The 17,124-nt window shown below is 38.7% G+C and overlaps 5 protein-coding genes and 1 long non-coding RNA gene across 12 annotated transcripts; 3 read left to right on the forward strand and 3 right to left on the reverse strand.

The window, feature by feature from the left end:
* Positions 1 to 34: 34 nt before the first annotated feature.
* LOC116921078 (ninjurin-A) lies at positions 35 to 2,788 on the reverse strand. Of its 3 annotated transcripts, none has more exons than XM_032927278.2 (9): positions 2,282 to 2,776; positions 1,892 to 2,189; positions 1,630 to 1,809; positions 1,307 to 1,411; positions 1,148 to 1,222; positions 1,018 to 1,077; positions 860 to 952; positions 513 to 785; positions 35 to 441 (listed from the first exon to the last, which is right to left on the reverse strand). In XM_032927278.2, exons 3-9 carry the CDS (start codon positions 1,765 to 1,767, stop codon positions 184 to 186), a joined length of 1,002 nt encoding a protein of 333 aa, XP_032783169.1. In that variant the 5' UTR covers positions 1,768 to 1,809; positions 1,892 to 2,189; positions 2,282 to 2,776; the 3' UTR covers positions 35 to 183. The 3 variants fall into 3 exon arrangements, with proteins under 3 accessions (XP_032783169.1, XP_032783170.1, XP_032783171.1); XM_032927279.2 differs by having other exon boundaries at positions 238 to 457; positions 2,282 to 2,788; XM_032927280.2 differs by having other exon boundaries at positions 238 to 441; positions 566 to 785; positions 2,282 to 2,786.
* A 98-nt stretch (positions 2,789 to 2,886) lies between these two features.
* Positions 2,887 to 4,696, forward strand: LOC116921082 (MOB kinase activator 1B). Its single transcript, XM_032927286.2, has 5 exons — positions 2,887 to 3,124; positions 3,235 to 3,401; positions 3,478 to 3,705; positions 3,765 to 3,928; positions 4,001 to 4,696. Exons 1-5 carry the CDS (start codon positions 3,111 to 3,113, stop codon positions 4,079 to 4,081), a joined length of 654 nt encoding a protein of 217 aa, XP_032783177.1. The 5' UTR covers positions 2,887 to 3,110; the 3' UTR covers positions 4,082 to 4,696.
* A 6-nt stretch (positions 4,697 to 4,702) lies between these two features.
* LOC116921075 lies at positions 4,703 to 6,668 on the reverse strand. The gene is made up of 4 exons (XM_032927274.2): positions 5,601 to 6,668; positions 5,342 to 5,541; positions 5,089 to 5,279; positions 4,703 to 5,023 (listed from the first exon to the last, which is right to left on the reverse strand). The coding sequence occupies exons 1-4, from the start codon at positions 6,536 to 6,538 to the stop codon at positions 4,907 to 4,909; spliced, it is 1,446 nt and encodes a 481-aa protein (XP_032783165.1). The 5' UTR covers positions 6,539 to 6,668; the 3' UTR covers positions 4,703 to 4,906.
* Positions 6,669 to 7,031: 363 nt separating this feature from the next.
* On the forward strand, positions 7,032 to 9,086 carry LOC116921074 (zinc finger protein 761). Its single transcript, XM_032927273.2, has 7 exons — positions 7,032 to 7,607; positions 7,668 to 7,842; positions 7,899 to 8,167; positions 8,229 to 8,317; positions 8,385 to 8,561; positions 8,639 to 8,791; positions 8,848 to 9,086. The coding sequence occupies exons 1-7, from the start codon at positions 7,136 to 7,138 to the stop codon at positions 9,013 to 9,015; spliced, it is 1,503 nt and encodes a 500-aa protein (XP_032783164.2). The 5' UTR covers positions 7,032 to 7,135; the 3' UTR covers positions 9,016 to 9,086.
* A 4-nt stretch (positions 9,087 to 9,090) lies between these two features.
* Positions 9,091 to 10,938, reverse strand: LOC116921077 (dnaJ homolog subfamily B member 12). 2 transcript variants are annotated; one of them, XM_045171855.1, is made up of 7 exons: positions 10,706 to 10,938; positions 10,319 to 10,605; positions 10,209 to 10,236; positions 10,004 to 10,147; positions 9,807 to 9,925; positions 9,615 to 9,730; positions 9,091 to 9,543 (listed from the first exon to the last, which is right to left on the reverse strand). In XM_045171855.1, the coding sequence occupies exons 1-7, from the start codon at positions 10,836 to 10,838 to the stop codon at positions 9,261 to 9,263; spliced, it is 1,110 nt and encodes a 369-aa protein (XP_045027790.1). In that variant the 5' UTR covers positions 10,839 to 10,938; the 3' UTR covers positions 9,091 to 9,260. The 2 variants fall into 2 exon arrangements, with proteins under 2 accessions (XP_045027790.1, XP_032783168.1); XM_032927277.2 differs by having other exon boundaries at positions 9,615 to 9,733; positions 10,706 to 10,935.
* A 606-nt stretch (positions 10,939 to 11,544) lies between these two features.
* On the forward strand, positions 11,545 to 14,241 carry LOC123471033. 4 transcript variants are annotated; one of them, XR_006644920.1, is made up of 8 exons: positions 11,556 to 12,025; positions 12,096 to 12,163; positions 12,235 to 12,361; positions 12,432 to 12,741; positions 12,836 to 13,023; positions 13,344 to 13,667; positions 13,745 to 13,916; positions 13,981 to 14,241. It is a non-coding gene; the product is annotated as an uncharacterized LOC123471033 (long non-coding RNA). The 4 variants fall into 4 exon arrangements; XR_006644921.1 differs by having other exon boundaries at positions 11,545 to 12,025; positions 12,096 to 12,365; XR_006644922.1 differs by having other exon boundaries at positions 11,551 to 12,025; positions 12,096 to 12,361; positions 13,344 to 13,605.
* Positions 14,242 to 17,124: the final 2,883 nt, after the last annotated feature.

Here is a 17,124-nt window from a genome sequence, read left to right on the forward strand (position 1 = left end):
GTGTTATTAGGGAATATTAATGTGATAGCAATGATAAGGAGGCCCTTTCTTTTTTATTGCCCGTCGTTCAAAGACAAATTAAATCCGTTGATAAAATACCAGCCGTTTCCTTTTCTGAATGTTTCTGAAAATTATCGAAGTGATTATGAAAGGAAATGGAGGCATGCAAAGCTCCCAATGACATTAAGTGTCGGTAGGAGGATCGGTACTAGGAGTTGATGTAGTGGAAAATGCAGCTATGAAAATGTTAGTAATGGCGATGATGAAAACGAGTGCGATCGTCCAGTGATCAATCAAATTGAGCCAACGTGTTCGCCGTCGTTTGTACAATTCGGCTGCATCTTCCGAGTTAGTTGTGGCATCTTGCTGATTGTTATCGTTGGACGGAACCGGTTTCGATTGAATATATGAGCTGCAAATGAGCAAAATGCCAGCTACGATCTGTACGTGAAACAAACTGCTGACTGATGGCTTAAATCGTTCGAATTGCGTAACACCGTTGGCTTATTTACCTGTAAGAAAATACTGGTAGAGATGAGGACGATGGAGACGACTCGCTCGTTACCCGAATTACGTGATGCGACGGCATAGTAGAGCTGATTGGCGTTGGCTGTCAGGAAAGCGAAATCCATCAGGCCGTTGGCCAACGTTTTCTTGTTGTTGAAGCCACCGGAAATGGTGGCAAAGTCCGTACTGTCTTGTTGTTGAGTCCTGCTGGACCCATTCGTGGTCCTGTCAGCAGTCGCTCGGGTCTGATTAGGTCCTCCAGCAGTCCCTGTTGACCTCTATGGATGTTTAAAAAATGTCTTACTCGTTTAGATTGAAAATAATTGTGTAAAAATGGTGACGTATGGATGACCCCAGTTAAGCCAGGTGTTTTGCCGAACGGCAAAGCATTTTTAATTCCACCGAAGAAACTCGTCTTTGGTTGGTTGCCGCCGGGATTATTTTCCTGAATTTGTGATAATATTTAACGTCTATAATCTGAGTTCTTGTTTCCATTGATAAGTATAAAACCTCGCCATCGGGATCTTGTGGTCCGTCGGGATTGTTTCCTTCCCCTGCATCCGTTGACGACTAAAATGAATCGTAGTATAATTGAATAACATTTCCATTGGAATGTACGGAAATTTATGTGGACAAGGACCTCGTTTAGATTGTTTTCAGAATTGCCAGATTTGCCGAACGAAAGGACATTTTTGAAAGGATTGGATGCCTCACTCTTGTTGGTGTCAAAAAATAGGTTATTGTCAATGCTTCAAAGTTAATCTTGATATCAGATGTGATAGAATAGATAAAACAATACCTGGCGAGTGAGACCTTGCTTCCGAGTCTTGCCCATCGCCAGCAACGAATTAAATTTTCCTGAGATGCTCTTTTCTGCTACAATTTCATCTGGATCGGCCGATATCTAACAATAATAGTTTAAGAATAAAACACTTTTCCCTTTCCAGAGTTAGACAAACGTTACAGTAATATCAGAAGACCTCATTTCAATTATCATTCGTTATGAAGTTAGTGAATGAAAGGGCATTTTTCATTCCACCTATTCTATGTAGTCCTTAGATTACGTGACTGGGATTCGTAAATGTCCAATTCCCAGCATTTCGAATGTTTTAGCCATTTTACCTCATCCTCTGGACCTCGCGGATGATCTAAATCAACAGCCTCCTCATTTGTGCGCTCTTCATTGATTTCACGGATCGTCGGATCGATTCCAGTTTGCTGCTGGACAACAGATGAGTCTTCATTGAACGAGTCCATCATCCTCGCTTCACGTATTTCACACTTTTGATGGATTGACCTGTGCTGTAGGGAACCAATAGGTGAATCAAACTCTTGAATATAGTCTAGTAATATTTAAAGCTTTTTTATTTATCTTATCGTTTACCCAAGTATAGCAATCTACTATTTGATCGTAGAGCTGATAACGCTTTTATATCGTTACGTCTTGTCATCACCCTATTAAGAGGGAAGCTAGAGCTACAAGTTTTGTTTGTAGCTGATCTAGTCCGTCTCTTCTATACCTTCCCCGTGCAGCATAGCGTATAGGTGCGACTGGGGAATCACAGTAGTAGTCAGATATAAGATGACGCCAGGCCGGCGCCTCCAATCTATTGGCCATTCCGACCGAGTCGCGTCGCCATTGCACCTGTTGTGTACGTTGTAATCTCGGAATTCGTTTTCACCTATGAAAGGAGTTTGGTTTTTTTAAGGAATGAAAAATCTTTTTACCCAACAATAAAACATTTGATGGTCTGCTGCTGAATAAAAAATTCACCTTGTGTTTGTCTATTCAGAAGGTTAGAAAATGGCAGGGGGCACAGGTGTTGAAGTGCACATTGGGAGTCGAAGTTTGTCTTATAATGTCCATCGCAGCATGCACTGCTGGACGTTGGCGCCGTTGATGATGACTTTCCCTGTCCTTTATACCCCATCAAGGCGAGTTTTACGCCACGGGTATTCCGTATTCCTTGAATTTTTTAATTTTTTTTCCGATAGACATTTTCGTTTCGTCTGTGTGTGTGGGAAGCTCCCGGTGCTTGACACTGGTGAGAGATCATTCCCTTTGGAATTTGATATCTTTGAGACGACTTAGGCAAGTTAAATCCACAAATGGAGCCAAATCAACAGACCACGACGTTTCAACAACGTTTGGCTTATGTTTGTTGAAGAGATTATTAATATGATGATTTGGATTTTTGAATTAGGTTGACAACGTCACTTAGGCAAGTTAGACTTTTTCATCGTAGAGGGAAACTAGTTTTTAATGTTGCACAAGTTGGGTTTTCAAACAAGTCGAATTGCAACATCAAAACCTTTAAAATTCCGGTTTTCGACTTCCATGTCATCAATGCGTCATCTAACGGGCAGCTCTCCTACTATGTTTCAATGACTCACTTTTCTGAGAAAGTTGTTTTCGCGTAGACAACGTAAAATTAAGTAACGAAAGTTTTCCCCTTAAAAATCTGCGACATCCTATAGTTTTATTTCATTTTTCAAACGCCATTGTTGACATTGAGTATTAATCAAAATCAAGCTTTCCTCCCCCGCGCTGTTGGAATTGGGCACTGTCGTCGGGGAGAGAGTGAACAAAGAATAATAATAAAATGAGTTTTCTGTTGTAAGTTGTATTGTTCTGTTGGAAACGACGGGCTGGAATCGTTCTGGACTGAATCTAATCCACTACTTTGTTTATTACACTTCCATGGCTGACGATCGTTTTAATCGCAGTGGAAGCCGCTCGTCAAAGACGTTCAAACCCAAGAAGAATATACCAGAAGGAACTCATCAATATGATTTGATGAAACATGCAGCTGCTACACTTGGATCAGGCAATCTAAGGCTCGCAGTTATGCTGCCAGATGGAGAGGATCAGAATGAGTGGGTTGCTGTCAACAGTAAGGATTTTTGTTTGTTTTTTTTTTTTTGTTGGCTTCCTGTATTTGGCATGACAGTCATTTTATTTCTTCCCAGCTGTTGACTTTTTCAATCAGATCAACATGTTGTATGGCACCATTACCGAGTTTTGCACTGAAGAGAGCTGCCCTATCATGTCTGCCGGTCCAAAGTATGAGTACCATTGGGCAGATGGCCAAACAGTTAAGAAACCCATCAAGTGCTCGGCTCCAAAGTATATTGACTACCTCATGACATGGGTGCAAGATCAGTTGGATGACGAAAATCTATTCCCATCCAAGATTGGTAAGTCTATCTACCATAAACGTTGACTGCAAAATGTAGTAACAACTTGTGTTTTACAGGTGTTCCATTCCCCAGAAACTTTTTATCAATAGCAAAAACAATACTGAAGCGCCTTTTCCGTGTCTATGCTCACATTTATCATCAACATTTCCCTGAAGTTGTGCAGCTTGGGGAAGAAGCACACCTCAATACCTCTTTCAAACATTTCATCTACTTTGTCCAGGTTAGATAGATGGAAGTAAAAAGAAAGTAAACTTCAAATTCAGTTTTAATTTATTTTTTTCAAATATGATAGGAATTCAGTTTAATTGACAGAAGGGAGCTGGCTCCTCTCCAAGAACTAATTGACAAGCTTGCTAACAAAGAAGGAAGATGAATTACAGTTGTTAGAGAATGTGTTGTTGCAGCCACCTCATATCATATTTTTATTCAAGAGGCCTTGAACCTGTCAACTAGAATCTGCTGTCAACTTGTTGTATTTTCACATGGATTTATACGTAGGATCTGCCCCTCCATCAATGCCTCTATGGCATCTCTCTATCACACACATATTCGATTGATAACTCCCCCTAAAGTGTCACCTGAAGGATTATCCTGTATTGCAAATTTATCCTATTATTGATCGTCACCAGGTTGTTTAGGAAAGGTGCATGATCCGGAAGAAAATTTCAAGTGCTATTGTCCATATTATTAGTGAGAACCGGTAATCAGGTCATGTTTGAAGAAATCCTAGCGCATATGATTTCCTTGCTGCTTTTATGATGGCGTTTTTCTCACTTTTTTACGAGGAAATTCCCCCTAAAAGCCGCCCATCCTTTACTCCTCCTGTTAGTGTCGGATTTTCGGTGAGACAATTTTTTTTTCCAATATTATTATATAAAGTAATTTTGCGCGCAAGGTAAGAACGGCCACGAAAAAGTTCTTGTTCATTGTTTGTTTACTTGTAAGTGTAAATAAACAAGTCATGTAAATATATATCCAGACATCGGTACACAGATTTTGGTCCACAATTCCCTAATGTGAATGTATTTTGGTATTTAGGTTTTCGTTTCCGTGAATAAGAAAAATGGAAGGAGTAGCGCATAAAACTCGCATAAAATAATGAAAATAGGAAGGCACAATGGTAAATAATAGTTCAAGTCGTCAACATAGTTTACAGTACGACTAAAATCAGATACAAATTCCTTAAAATGAAAAACTGTCAGCGCTGCCAATGCTCGAAAAATTTGCGAAGCATCTTGCACAATTGGTTCGGTACATCTGACATGATGTCATGGCCAGATTCGGGTATCACTTCTAGGAAAGCACGTGGAATAGTCTAAAGAGAAAACAGATCGATTAAGTCTCGTTAGTGATACATCGGTTACCGTTAAATAAACCTACCCTCTCCATTTCGCACATTTCAACCAACGAGACATAAGGATCTTTCAGCCCGTGAACAAGAAGGGTAGGCATAACTATTTTGCGGTGAAAGGCAACATCACCTTCAGACCATGTCTGACCAACTGCAAGATGATGGCGGACGTAGGACGGAAGACTTTGAAAGTAGACAGTGTCGTGCAGACAGCTTTTGCCTATTTTGAAAACGTAAATACTTGTGAACGTTAGTTCGTGAGTGACAATTTACCAACAATACCACGTGGTCCATAAAAGACATTTCTTCTCATCCCACATGGAAGTATGCTCCGCAGGCAATGAAGCATCGACGCAGGAAGTTTCCATTCACGCCGCCAATTAACGGGAGGTGCAAGTGGAGTTGGACCACCACTGCTCAGCAAAGCTAACAAGGTAACATTGGCACTTCTTTGTCGTGAAAGGGCAACAGCAAATGAGCAACTGAAAATTTGAAAGAGTGGTATTATAATGTTTAGAAAACACAGTTTTTGTTCAATTACCCGTATCCGTGCCCAATCAGGACACATTTGCGTCCATTGGATATATGCGCATCAAAGACACTAATAACGTCTCCCAATAGTTTTTTAAATGTATAGGATTTTTCTACAAGTGGTGTATGACTGAATCCGTGTCCTAGCAAGTCTATAGCAAGAACCTCATAGCCAAGACCTGCAAAATGGTGCATGAGGGCCTTCCAACATTCAGACGATTCTCCAGCACCATGGATAAAATACAGTAGAGGCCTGGCCATGTTTTGTTGTTTAAAGTCATTGGCAGTGACAACTGATGCACCAGGGTCACTGGGAGAACCTTCAAAGGCCAAATTTACAACACCATCTTTGTTGTCAACTTGAGCAGAGTCAGAGCCTGTTTGGGAAAGATCTAAACAAATTGTAGCAGTATTTTTATTGCTGACTTCATGTGATGCCTCTTTGATTATTTGGGAAGATTGTTCCATTGCAAAGGTAGATACAACTTTCAGATCTGTGTTGGTACTGCAGTTTTCAGATTTTGGGGTTTTCTCTGCTGCAGGTAGATGATTTTTGATGAGTCCTATAATATTTTGCTTTTGAAGATGGTCTGTTTGAAACCGTTTCACAGTTCTCAGTGGCCTTGACCATTTAGAGAACCAATATTCTTCGTTGGATGAATCAGATTCATAGCCTTTGTCTTCACATACCACCTTCTTTGCAAAAGCTGCTAATGAACTGTCTTTTTTGGTCAAGATGTCACAGCTTAAAGACGGGTCGATGTGAACTACACATATAACTCTTGTTCCCTTCTTTCCAAGTGTCATGAAATCCGAATCGCTGGGCACCGGATTGACAGGAGCCACCTTCCGCCTAAAACACGGACACCAACCAAATCTAAACAATCCTTGACACCACAGAAATCTGCTACCATTTCTTTGAAGACTATTTTCCGTTGTCATACTCATTTCACATAAGAACGCCAAACCCGGGCGGTTTCAAGATTCCACGCAAAACGCAACAAAACCTAAAAAGGTCAGCTTAAATAATTCATGTCCAGTGAAAGGCGAAGGAAAGCTCGACTGTTTGTAAACAACTGCCAAAATTTTCACATTCAAAGATGCGCTAATCAAATAAACAGCCTTCCCATTCTTTATCCGCCAAGACGGATCGGTAACGGTGCACGGGGCTCGGCCCCGCACCATTCGGGTCGGTTTTTTTAAAGATCTGGTTGGTCATTTTGGTTTGAGGACTTTTCTTTTTTGATCCTGATCCCCATCGGATTTCAGTCTTTCAAATCGCCTACAACAAACCAAACCGCTTCAAACATACAAATCCGGGTCGTAACTGATTAATTATTTTTCGAGTAGGACCATGTGGTTTTACGGGGTCCCAGGTAACCGGGGCCAATCTTTGCCTGCCCTGATTGGCTCAGGGCCGATCCGGCGATCCCTATCTTTAACACCAGAATTGGAGTTGTGACGCCATTGTTTAGGCAAACCCGAGACAGACTTGTTGTGATCTCGTTTACGAAAATTGTTTGATACTTCTTAGTTCGTGGCTTCATGGAAAAGCAGGAACCTAACTATGCCTTACGACCAAGAAGATCAACCACCAAAGGCAAATATCGTGAAATGCTTGGTATTAGTCAATATCACGAAAGTGATCCTGCTATCCGCGTGGAAACAGTTAGCAACGAATTATCGAGTGATGATGGGAACAAGGGATGCAAAATCTTCCTTTTACCGCTAGTGGTTTCAGGCGAAAGTGATATTCTTGCCGACAATACTATTGAAATTGAAATATCAGAAGATGTTTGTGTTTCTGAACTACCTGAGGCAGTTTATGTGAATGAAGATGAGCAGAGAGCAACACAGTTGGCAAGAACACATGAGAATCCATTGAGGCATATTGAGGAAATCCTAAAGAAAAATGACCAACTTATTGAAAGCATACCAGAACCACCCAGTTTTAAAAAACATGGGAAACATGTAAAAGAAGAAAAATATCCTGAAGCCGATGAACGTTTCCTGAGTAGTAAGTTCAGTCAGAGCTTTTCAAGTATTTTATGTTGTTAATATGTTAATTGATTTACAGCTTCTTCCCAAATTGTAAAGAAGGCAATTGATGATGCTATGGAATCAGATGAATATGGCAAAGATGAAGATTATGAAATTAGCATTGATCCTTCCCTTTACCAAAACCCAATACCCCAAAACACCAAGAGCCAGCTAACAAAAAAGAATACTAAAAAACTAAGTTCAGAGAGAGGGTAATGAGACAAATGATATTAAGAAAAGACAATTATACGTATAGTAAAATTGACAGGGATTCTGGTGAGGATGGGGATGAAGGGAAAGAAACAACATGTGAACCATTTGTTTGTGACATATGTGGCAAAACCTTGAAGCATCAAAAATCACTCTACTCTCACCGGCGGACGCATACTGATGCCAAAGCTGTTTGCCACATCTGTGGAGCTACCCTCAAAAGCTCCCGCTACCTTCATCACCATTTACTACTCCATAAAGATGTCGAGAAACCGCATAAATGTGATAAGTGTGGCAAAAGCTTTTTCTCAAGCAGTGCCCTCAAAGGTTTGTGAGTACTCTTGTTTTGAAGTATTATGTGAGTTGAAAATTAATATTTGTTTTGTAGTTCACCACTATTACAATCATGAAGAACATCCTGGTCGCTTCCAATGCACCATTTGCGGCAAAAATTTTAAAGCTAAACAAGGATTGCAGGTATAAAATCAGATGCCATTGTTAAACGTTGTATAAATTTTTGTGACACCTCATAATTCATGTTCAGTTTCATATGGATTCTCATTCAAATGAATTGCGGTATGAGTGCTCATATTGTCACAAGCGCTTCAGAGGATTCAAAACCTGTCGTGTCCACGAATTGCGTCACCGTGAAGCCAATGAACCAAACAAATTTAACTGCTCTATATGCGGGAAGCTATTCAAAACCAGACAAACGCTCAAGGTAGGGCATGGGCATATGTTCCTTATCACATTAGTGGAAGTTATTTTAAAAAATTTTCTCGTATTCACTAATATTAGAACCACGAAGACGTCCATGCTTCCTTCAATAGGTACCAGTGTTCTCTGTGCGAGAAACGGTTTAAGTTACGTAAATCGTGCTTGGCTCATATACGAGTTCATCATACAGACCACGAGCGCTTAGAAACGCAACATGCAACTGTCCCCGATGAGGTTTTGATTCTTGCTTCCCTCCTCTAATACTTTTCCTAACTTTAAAAATTTTTTAGGGAGAAGTGGCCATCGAGTCTTTGCTAGCTGACGGAGAAGAGTATGTAGTAACGTTAGAAGAAGCTCCCGAGCCGGAAGGGGTTCTTCTGGAAGAGGGTCAAGAAGAAACTATGGAAATCATTGTTCCTGAAGCTGACGTAGAATGCGAGGTTGAAAATGTTTCATGAAAACTGTTTAAAAGGAAGCTTGGAATGAACGTTAAACTTCGTTCTAGATAATAAATTAATAAAAACACTAAGGAATGCGTTTACCAAATAAATGTATTTCTTGTGTTCTTATTAATAATTCCGTAAACATTAAACAAAGGATGGGAATAAGGAAGAGGGAGATTGAGGTTCAATCTTTACAAGAATGTCAAGAGGGCTACGTATTAAAACAAAACACCCAAATACGACCCAACCGTTGAGCGGTTTCAAGTGGGTCGGTTGTAAAGTTTATCAAGTGCATCGCATGATTGCATTTTGAATGAATTAGCTCTATCCATAATTGTTTTGTCACCATATTGGCGGGCACGCCAAAGTAGGCTCTCCCTTTGACTCCGTTCACGATAGCAATTATGACGTAACATTCCAACGTATTCTTCCTCAATGTTAGCTTCTAGTCTGCGTAAATTTCCGTCGTAGTACTCGTTGAAATTCTCCTTTACGTAATATGGCACCTTCAGAGCTGTGGTATGCTTTTCCAGAGAATATTTCCTAACAAAATCGACCCGAGTTTCAGAAAGCTTTTTTTAAAACAGGAATTGAATGATTTATTACGCACTAACCCTGATTTTTGGAAAGCGTAAATTGGATCTGAGACGAGAAAATTGCTCATTACAGATAAGAAGACTAGGATTAAAATGGGCATGAGCTGTAACAACAATCCAGTTCCAACAGATCCCTGCTGCAGTAAAAAAAAAAAAAAAAATACTGTGAAAGAGATTTTGCGAAGGGAAGAGTAGCTGTTGAATAGTTACCTGATTTGCATTTTCAGTGCGTTGCCTTTCCCATTGGCGTCCTCGTCTGACATAGACGTTTGGTCCACCGAACGAACCACCAAAAAACATATTGAAAAGTTCCTCTGCACTGACTTCGGCTGAAAAGTATGCAATGAAATAAAAGATCAAATGATGAGTATATCGTTGAATAGCAGACCCTTTTTTACATTTCATACCTTCAAATCCTCGTGAAAAGTCATGTCGATTACCTCGATGAGAATGTCTCCTCATACTTGATTGCTGGTCTTCAAGGGGGCCATAGAGATCATACTGCTTCCTCTTTTCCGTGTCATTTAAGATGGCAAATGCATTTCCAATTGCTTGAACCAGGAACAGTCAGTATATCTTTGTTTAATCAGTATTGTAAATTTAACATTTTACCTTTAAATGCTTCACTTGCACCAGGACACTAGTATCAAGTAAAAGTGAAAATTAATGAAAAAAAATAATTTTAAATGCACAGAGCAACATTGTACAAAAAAAAAAAATACTTTGTTTTTGTCAGGATGGAATTGTAGAGCAAGTTTGCGATAAGCTTTCTTTAAGTCTGTGTCTGTAGCTTCTTTGGTAACACCAAGGATTTCATAATAGTCCCTACACTGTTTGATTTTCTTCACTGCATCCATCTGTTCTTGTGTGTAATCAGTTGAAGCAGCTTCTGGTTGAGTAGTTTTGCGCTGATGCAAGTGTGGTTTGTCATCAGGTTTCTCTTCACTTGTAGCATTCCCATTTTCTTTTGCATCCTCATCTGAACCAAAGTTCATAAAATCCAAGAGCTCTAGGGATAAATATAAATACATTATATTAAGTAAAAATGCCACAAAAACGTAACAGAGAAAAAGTAGGGCAAGCTTGATTGGATTATTAGGTTGCACTACCTTTAGCTTTTTGGGTAGGGTAAAGTTTTTCGGCTTTTAACAAAAACTTTTTAGCTTTTGCTCTATCACCGGATTTCAGATAATTAGTCGCGAAATCTATGCATCTAAGACTTTCTTCCTTGTTTCCATCCATGATGAAATGTCAATAGATATGTAAAATGTCAACCAGCACAAGTAATTCAGTATTAGGCTAGCCGATTAACCCTCGTTAAATCGGCTGCTAGAGCAACATAGCAAAACATCCATTAACGATCGCTAGTTCCATCGATGCACGATAAATCGATAATGATCAGAGAGACCACAAAAAGATAAGTTAATACAATAAGTTTCTATTTAATGAAAATCATATTATTTACGGAACGCCGTTTGACCGCCTTTTAATAGACAACTCTTTTTCGATAGTTGTCCGTTTATTTAGCAAATAAATAGATAACTTGTACTGCCATCTAGCTGTCAAAAACATCACTTGAAGGAGGGATTTCAATAGACGACGCCTTCAAGGGAGGAGGAGTCTACAACATATTGAATTTATCGATCGATTGTTAGGTCTATTTTCGGTCGCCATTGTATTAGTTAGGTAAAATCTTTTGCCTCCCAGAATTCTTGGGGCCTCTAGCGTCCAAGAATGCTATTGCCCCCCAGAATCCAGGGGGCACTAGTGTTTGCTGTTAATTTTGTTGTTTTTTTGTTGTTTTCTTTTGTACCTCCCAATCTTTTACGAGTCAACATTCCGTACTTTGCTAATTGAACTGCTGAAATGCTTTTCACAATCATGCAGGTTAAAAAATGTTTAGCTTTTTACCTTTAAACGTTTAAAATTAAATGTTAGCCGTTCCACAATGAACGTGCTATTTTGGCCGCTCAGTACACACGAAGCGGGCTGTCAGGATTGTTTATTTTTAAAAAATTTACTTAATTTGTTTCTGTTTTTAGTTAGGTATTTAAAATTGCGCAAACTAAGATTAACTATATAGAGAGGTTACGGCTGCGCTGAATTCTAGGGGCAATAGCATTAGCAAACACTGGAGACCCCCAGAATTCTGGGGGGTAATAGCATTTTAGGTCGCTAGAGGCCCCCAGAATTCTGGCGGGTAATAGGTGTGACCTACTATTATACCATGGCCATAGAATCGCGACGTAGAAGAAGAGAATCTATTAGATTGTTTAATGGCGTAGGTTTTCGTAGTTTTCGACGCGATGTGTGTTAATTGGTGGAGAAACATTGTCATAATCGGATATCGGAACGGATTTCCATAATGTGCACGTGTTGTAACCGACCAGCACAAAATTGATACATTTTTTTTCATTTATCACAAATTGGTAAATAAGTTAGAATAATCCTTGTTTAAATATATATTGGATGATGAAGGAAATTGGATTTCTTTTACAGGTTTATATCAGCAGCATTTCCACTCTATAGCAGCAGAAGCCAAGCTGTTCAGTCAATGGAAGACCATAGTAATTGCAGTTAATGAGATACAACAACTTTGTTGCCAATAACAACATGCTGCATTTATTTTTGTCCACAGCCAAAATAAATTGCAACTTCTTTCACAGGAGTAACACATTGTGTGGTTTAAGTTGTTAGCTACCATAGTCTCCTGATAGTTTGAGTCTGACAATAAGCAATACCATATTGTTATTTGTTTCTTCCCTGTAAGTTAGTTGCAAAACAATTTGTTTGGATATATATATATTTTTTATTAAATTTTTTTATTCTTTACAGTTGCAGAGATGTTAGCTTGTTGTGATTTTAGACCACAGTATAGACTGAGCCTTTGTATCTGTGTCAAACCAGTTACATCAACTCACTTGTTGTTGACACCCCTGGAGATATTACCAAACTTTCGAAATGGTTGAAGCAGGCACCCATAATATGTCGATTCAATTTCAGTGCTATCACTGTAAGGATGGTAACCTGTTATTAAGTTACACCAACTGTTTCATTTGGCCATAGGATAGATAGACCAAAAGAGTGATACTCTTTAATGTTTGCAGTGTGTTTGTCACATTCAATGAATCCATATCTTCTCGTGGTAAAAAAAAAAAAAAAAAATCTTTTTATGTTAGAGTTTTCAAACATTTTAAGTAAGCACTTCTTTCATGTATTTCTACTTTTTTATGGCCCAGAATTGATGGACTGAATAATGTCAGATTGCCAAAAAAAACAAACACTGGAACCCTTCTGCATGACTTTGAACCACAAGATATTGATCTTTTTTACATTCGCCTTTTGGGTTGAACGGTAAAGAGTTTCACGGTTCACTGTTTTATCCGAAAATCGTATATCCACGAAATGTTGGCATCATTGGTCTATGGTAAACAAATGTTGATAGCAAAGTTAAATTGGATCTCAGTGTTATGTAAGAAGAAAACATTTTTTTTTTTTACATTTGGATTGCTGAATCAGCTTTGTTAGCTTAGCCTATTCATATGCATCATGCAAGTTTCCTTGATGGCAGATCTTTCATTTGCATTTTTATTAGAATAATTTTAGAATTGCTTTAGTCAAAAGAAAGAAAGCTTAGAGAAAGGAGCTCCCAAGAAAACTTGCAGTGGTTGGAATTTCTTGTCGGTTTTTTTATTTTTCAAAGTCTCATTTTGAAATGTTTATAATGTTTCTTCTCTAATATTACAGAACAGATATGATGATGACTGAAATCAATTGGATCAGCTGAAAACATATGTTGAGACATCTATGCAACTTTGTACTTGGATATGTGTCATTCCACTGGTAGTGGCTAAATAATCAAACTTGGAATCGCGTGTCTTCAACCAACTCACCTCATCTAGGCCTGACCAGTATCGGCCCGAAGAAAGTAGTCATCTAGTCACACGTCAGATAACAAATCCTGCTAAGTAAACCATATGATAAGGAAGTGAACATCAATCATTCGAACGTGAGTCTAATGGTCTAATGAAAAATAAGGATTCATTCGGTTACCGACTTGACCTGCACGAGGTTTATAAATTTTTCATTATTCAAAAACTGATTTCATATCTAATTCCCACTTATATTTCTACTTTTTTATTTTAAAGGATTTTAGCCATATCGGATATCGGAAAGGAACACCTTTACCGAACATAATGTTCTTCTAACGTAAATTATTGGATGTTCATTCTATGTCGGATTTAGATTTTATTTAGAAATCCTGGCAGAAGCTTTTCATTTATAAGACCATAGAAGGATTGCACACACTAATGTTTTAAAGTAAGTTCCATAAGAAAAAATGCTTTGTGCTGATTTGTTTTTTTTCTTTTGTTTTTGTTTTTAGGTTAATAAACGTAAAAAATGGAAAATGGGGTTTCAGAATGAGGCGGGAGTTTTTGTCAATGCTGAAGTTTGGAAACACGATCGGATATACCCATGAAATGAAAAACATTCTCTCACGTTATGGTATTTGTCGTACATAAATTGAAGTGCATATCTGGGCTCCCTTCTTTTCTGTGGCCCCGTTTCCCCTTGACTCGTAATAAGCCCGTAGGGGGTCACGCCCCTACTGTACGGTATATATAAAAACAACATATATCGAGGTTTGGAGGGCTCTGGCCGGAAAGGGGACGTGGGGGTCCTCATGGTTCGATGAAATGCTTATGGAGGGCCATGTCGCTACCCACAAATCCGAATTAAAGGTTAATCGCTCCTGTAAAAATGTTCCAAATCTTCAGCTCTTCTTCCGGCTTCTCTTAGCCACGCACTGGGTAATCTCCCCGGTGAGTCAATTGAGGCAGTGTCTCCCCCTGCCTTGGTTGACAGCAACTTTTGAAACGGGTACTTTGCCTTTTAAAAGTTGCAAAATATTTCATTGCGTGGAGAATTGTCAATACAAATTTTGTTTTACATTAATTATGAAAAACTTTTCTCTTATACTTTCTTTGTGTTCACATTATTTCTGTGTTTTAATTGTGACATTACACTTTTTTCTTTTAATGATTGAACTCTTAACACTGCTGATATGTCACTGGTGTTTAGTTTATATACTGAGAATTCCGGAGCACATATGAATTACCGCCGATGAAATTCCAATCCTGGAGTAGATAGTTTGCTATTGTAGATACTTGAATTTCATACTAACGAGAGTTTTATTTGCCTGCGGGATGAATTTGTTTACAATCATTGTATTTATCGGTTTTTCAGATGTATTGATATGCTTTCACAGATTTTAATTTAACTCTTTCGGGTATCGATCCCCAATCTTTCGGCGTGCATTGCCGATGCTCAACCGTTGAGCCATGAGTTACATTTACTTTTGCACTAATATTAGAAGGCACTAAAAGATAATAAAGGCAATTTGCATAGGCTCGTAAAACTATATGTTATCCTGGATACCTAGAGTTCAAGGATTATAGCTTTGTGGTAGAACGTTGTATAACGGATCCAAAGGTCTCGTGTTCAACTCCCGGATGAGGGTTAATATAATAATTGTAATTGATTTTATTAAATGGACTTAATGTAAACATGTTAACAGAAAATTATCTTGAATCACTCTACAAAAATTTTTCTAAGTCCAAATTTGTGGTACTCTAATAAAACGAGAATATAGACGAATAAACTATATGACATGTGGCTCAGTGGTAGAGCATCGGCATGGTACGCCGAAGGTTCAGCGTTCAAATCCTAAAAGAGTCGAAATAATTACTGAACATATCAACAATTTCAAATGAGTGTATATATATTACAATCTCATAAACACTTACTATTAATCAGGCAGTATATATGAGATCTCTCAGCAGAGGAAGCGAATGGTTAAAGTCCATTGTAAATGTTCAAGTAGCAAACTACGCATTGACTCCGATAAAACAAATTGAACAATTTATTGAAATTTGTTACTGGATATTATATTAAACATTGCCAAAATACCCGTCCCATTACTTCGTAATGGGAAAGTTTCTCGACCCGACTGGCGACGTGGAAGGTAGACACCTGGGAAGGTGGGAAGTCCAGGAACCTACTGGGAATTGAACCACGGACCTTGGAGTTGCTAGGCGGATGCGATGCCTTTCTGGCAACCCCCCCTATATCCCCCCCAACGATATTTGATCCCCTATGTACAACTTTGCACAGTTAGCTTAATATGATGAAGACTTAGATTTCAATGTAATATCTCTCATAGCTCAATGGTAGAGCACTGGACTGATATAGTGTATACCTTGGGTTCGAATCCCATTCAGGTGTAGTGGAATTCAGTATCTATGATAGACTACATGTTGAAAATTTGTAATGTAAATTACTTCAATTGTTTTTTTTAAATTAAAAAACAATAAATTGAGTAGTATTAATCACCATAGTATGTGTTCAACTACAAGTTCTTTTTCTGAGTTGAAATGTTCGTTGGAATGTAACCTGACTCTTTTACGAGTCGAACCCGAAACCTTCTGCGTACCGCTTCGATGCTCTACCATCGAGCCATGAATCACACATTTTAAGTTTCAACTTTTACCAAGAGTTTGAAGGTAACATGTTCACACTTTCACACTTTTAGTAAAAAAATCAATCAGCAAACATATTGTGTACTTTCTATCTCTAATAGGATTTGATCCACAATCATCCAGTGCCACAATCTGATGCTCACCCATTAAGCCATGATTCGTACGTGAACACGCACAATACCTTCTTGTTGCTTAAACGCAACCTTTTCCCACTTGTAAAGGATTGAAGCTTAATCGATGTAAACGAAACAAAGCATCCGACAAAGGTCATTCAATTCTGTAAGGATTTAAACCCAAAACGCTATAACCAAACAGATTCCGAGATGTGACAGGACGACGAATTTTTGATATTTTTTTTTTCCAATCATAAGATTCTGAACGGCCCAGAAAAGTATCTCAAATTACCCGAAGATTGAGCCCGAGTTGCTGTAAACTAGTGACGACCTGTTCCTATTCGTCTTTAAACAGGAAACCGTTTCGATATAGATGGCCTGCACTCCCGACGAGTCTTCACCCTGCAGAAGTGCTTTATGGAAAAGGGCAGCACAAACGGCGGAACCGACTCCGCCGTTTACCAGCAGTCAACACCAGTCCCCTTGTCAGTGATTTAGTTGAACGTTGTTATTGCAGCCATTTGTGAGCTAATTTTATGATTTTTTAATTTTTAGTTTTGGAATATCGGATCTTGCTGCTACTATTGTTTGTAGGTTATGTTAATTTTTAGCAATTTCTTTGTAACGTAACGACGAACGTGTAATGTAACAAACGAACACTAAATTAAAGTAAATCAATATTTGCTAAAAAATTAACACAACCTTTAATTTTATTCATTAATTTTATTAAAATCACTGACAAGGGGACTGTTGTCGACTGCCACTGCGACAGCCCCTTCGATTGAATTAATTTGAATGGGGGGCTGGTGTCGTATGCCTACACGACAAAGCCCCCCCGCTTCTATTGCCAGGGGGGGCTGGTGTCGCCCTCTTCGC

Source organism: Daphnia magna, linkage group LG4 (assembly GCF_020631705.1).
Source record: "Daphnia magna isolate NIES linkage group LG4, ASM2063170v1.1, whole genome shotgun sequence".
Classification (NCBI taxonomy): Eukaryota; Metazoa; Arthropoda; class Branchiopoda; order Diplostraca; family Daphniidae; genus Daphnia; species Daphnia magna.

Excerpts from the sequence above, each read along its gene's own strand:
- LOC116921078 (XM_032927278.2), bottom strand. The coding sequence starts at position 1,767 with ATGATGGACTCGTTCAATGAAGACTCATCTGTTGTCCAGCAGCAAACT. Across the intron at positions 1,412-1,629 it reads CGCGAGGTCCAGAGGATGAG|ATATCGGCCGATCCAGATGA; the intron begins GTAAAATGGCTA and ends TATTATTGTTAG. Across the intron at positions 1,078-1,147 it reads CTGAAAACAATCTAAACGAG|TCGTCAACGGATGCAGGGGA; the intron begins GTCCTTGTCCAC and ends GATTCATTTTAG.
- LOC116921082 (XM_032927286.2), top strand. Across the intron at positions 3,402-3,477 it reads TGAGTGGGTTGCTGTCAACA|CTGTTGACTTTTTCAATCAG; the intron begins GTAAGGATTTTT and ends ATTTCTTCCCAG. Across the intron at positions 3,929-4,000 it reads ATTTCATCTACTTTGTCCAG|GAATTCAGTTTAATTGACAG; the intron begins GTTAGATAGATG and ends CAAATATGATAG.
- LOC116921075 (XM_032927274.2), bottom strand. The coding sequence starts at position 6,538 with ATGAGTATGACAACGGAAAATAGTCTTCAAAGAAATGGTAGCAGATTT. Across the intron at positions 5,280-5,341 it reads TGTCTTTTATGGACCACGTG|GCAAAAGCTGTCTGCACGAC; the intron begins GTATTGTTGGTA and ends TTTTCAAAATAG. Across the intron at positions 5,024-5,088 it reads AAATGTGCGAAATGGAGAGG|ACTATTCCACGTGCTTTCCT; the intron begins GTAGGTTTATTT and ends TTTTCTCTTTAG.
- LOC116921074 (XM_032927273.2), top strand. The coding sequence starts at position 7,136 with ATGGAAAAGCAGGAACCTAACTATGCCTTACGACCAAGAAGATCAACC. Across the intron at positions 7,843-7,898 it reads AAACTAAGTTCAGAGAGAGG|GGATTCTGGTGAGGATGGGG; the intron begins GTAATGAGACAA and ends TAAAATTGACAG. Across the intron at positions 8,168-8,228 it reads CTCAAGCAGTGCCCTCAAAG|TTCACCACTATTACAATCAT; the intron begins GTTTGTGAGTAC and ends TTTGTTTTGTAG.
- LOC116921077 (XM_032927277.2), bottom strand. The coding sequence starts at position 10,838 with ATGGATGGAAACAAGGAAGAAAGTCTTAGATGCATAGATTTCGCGACT. Across the intron at positions 10,237-10,318 it reads TCCATCCTGACAAAAACAAA|TGTCCTGGTGCAAGTGAAGC; the intron begins GTATTTTTTTTT and ends ACTTGATACTAG. Across the intron at positions 9,926-10,003 it reads CTTTTCACGAGGATTTGAAG|CCGAAGTCAGTGCAGAGGAA; the intron begins GTATGAAATGTA and ends CATACTTTTCAG.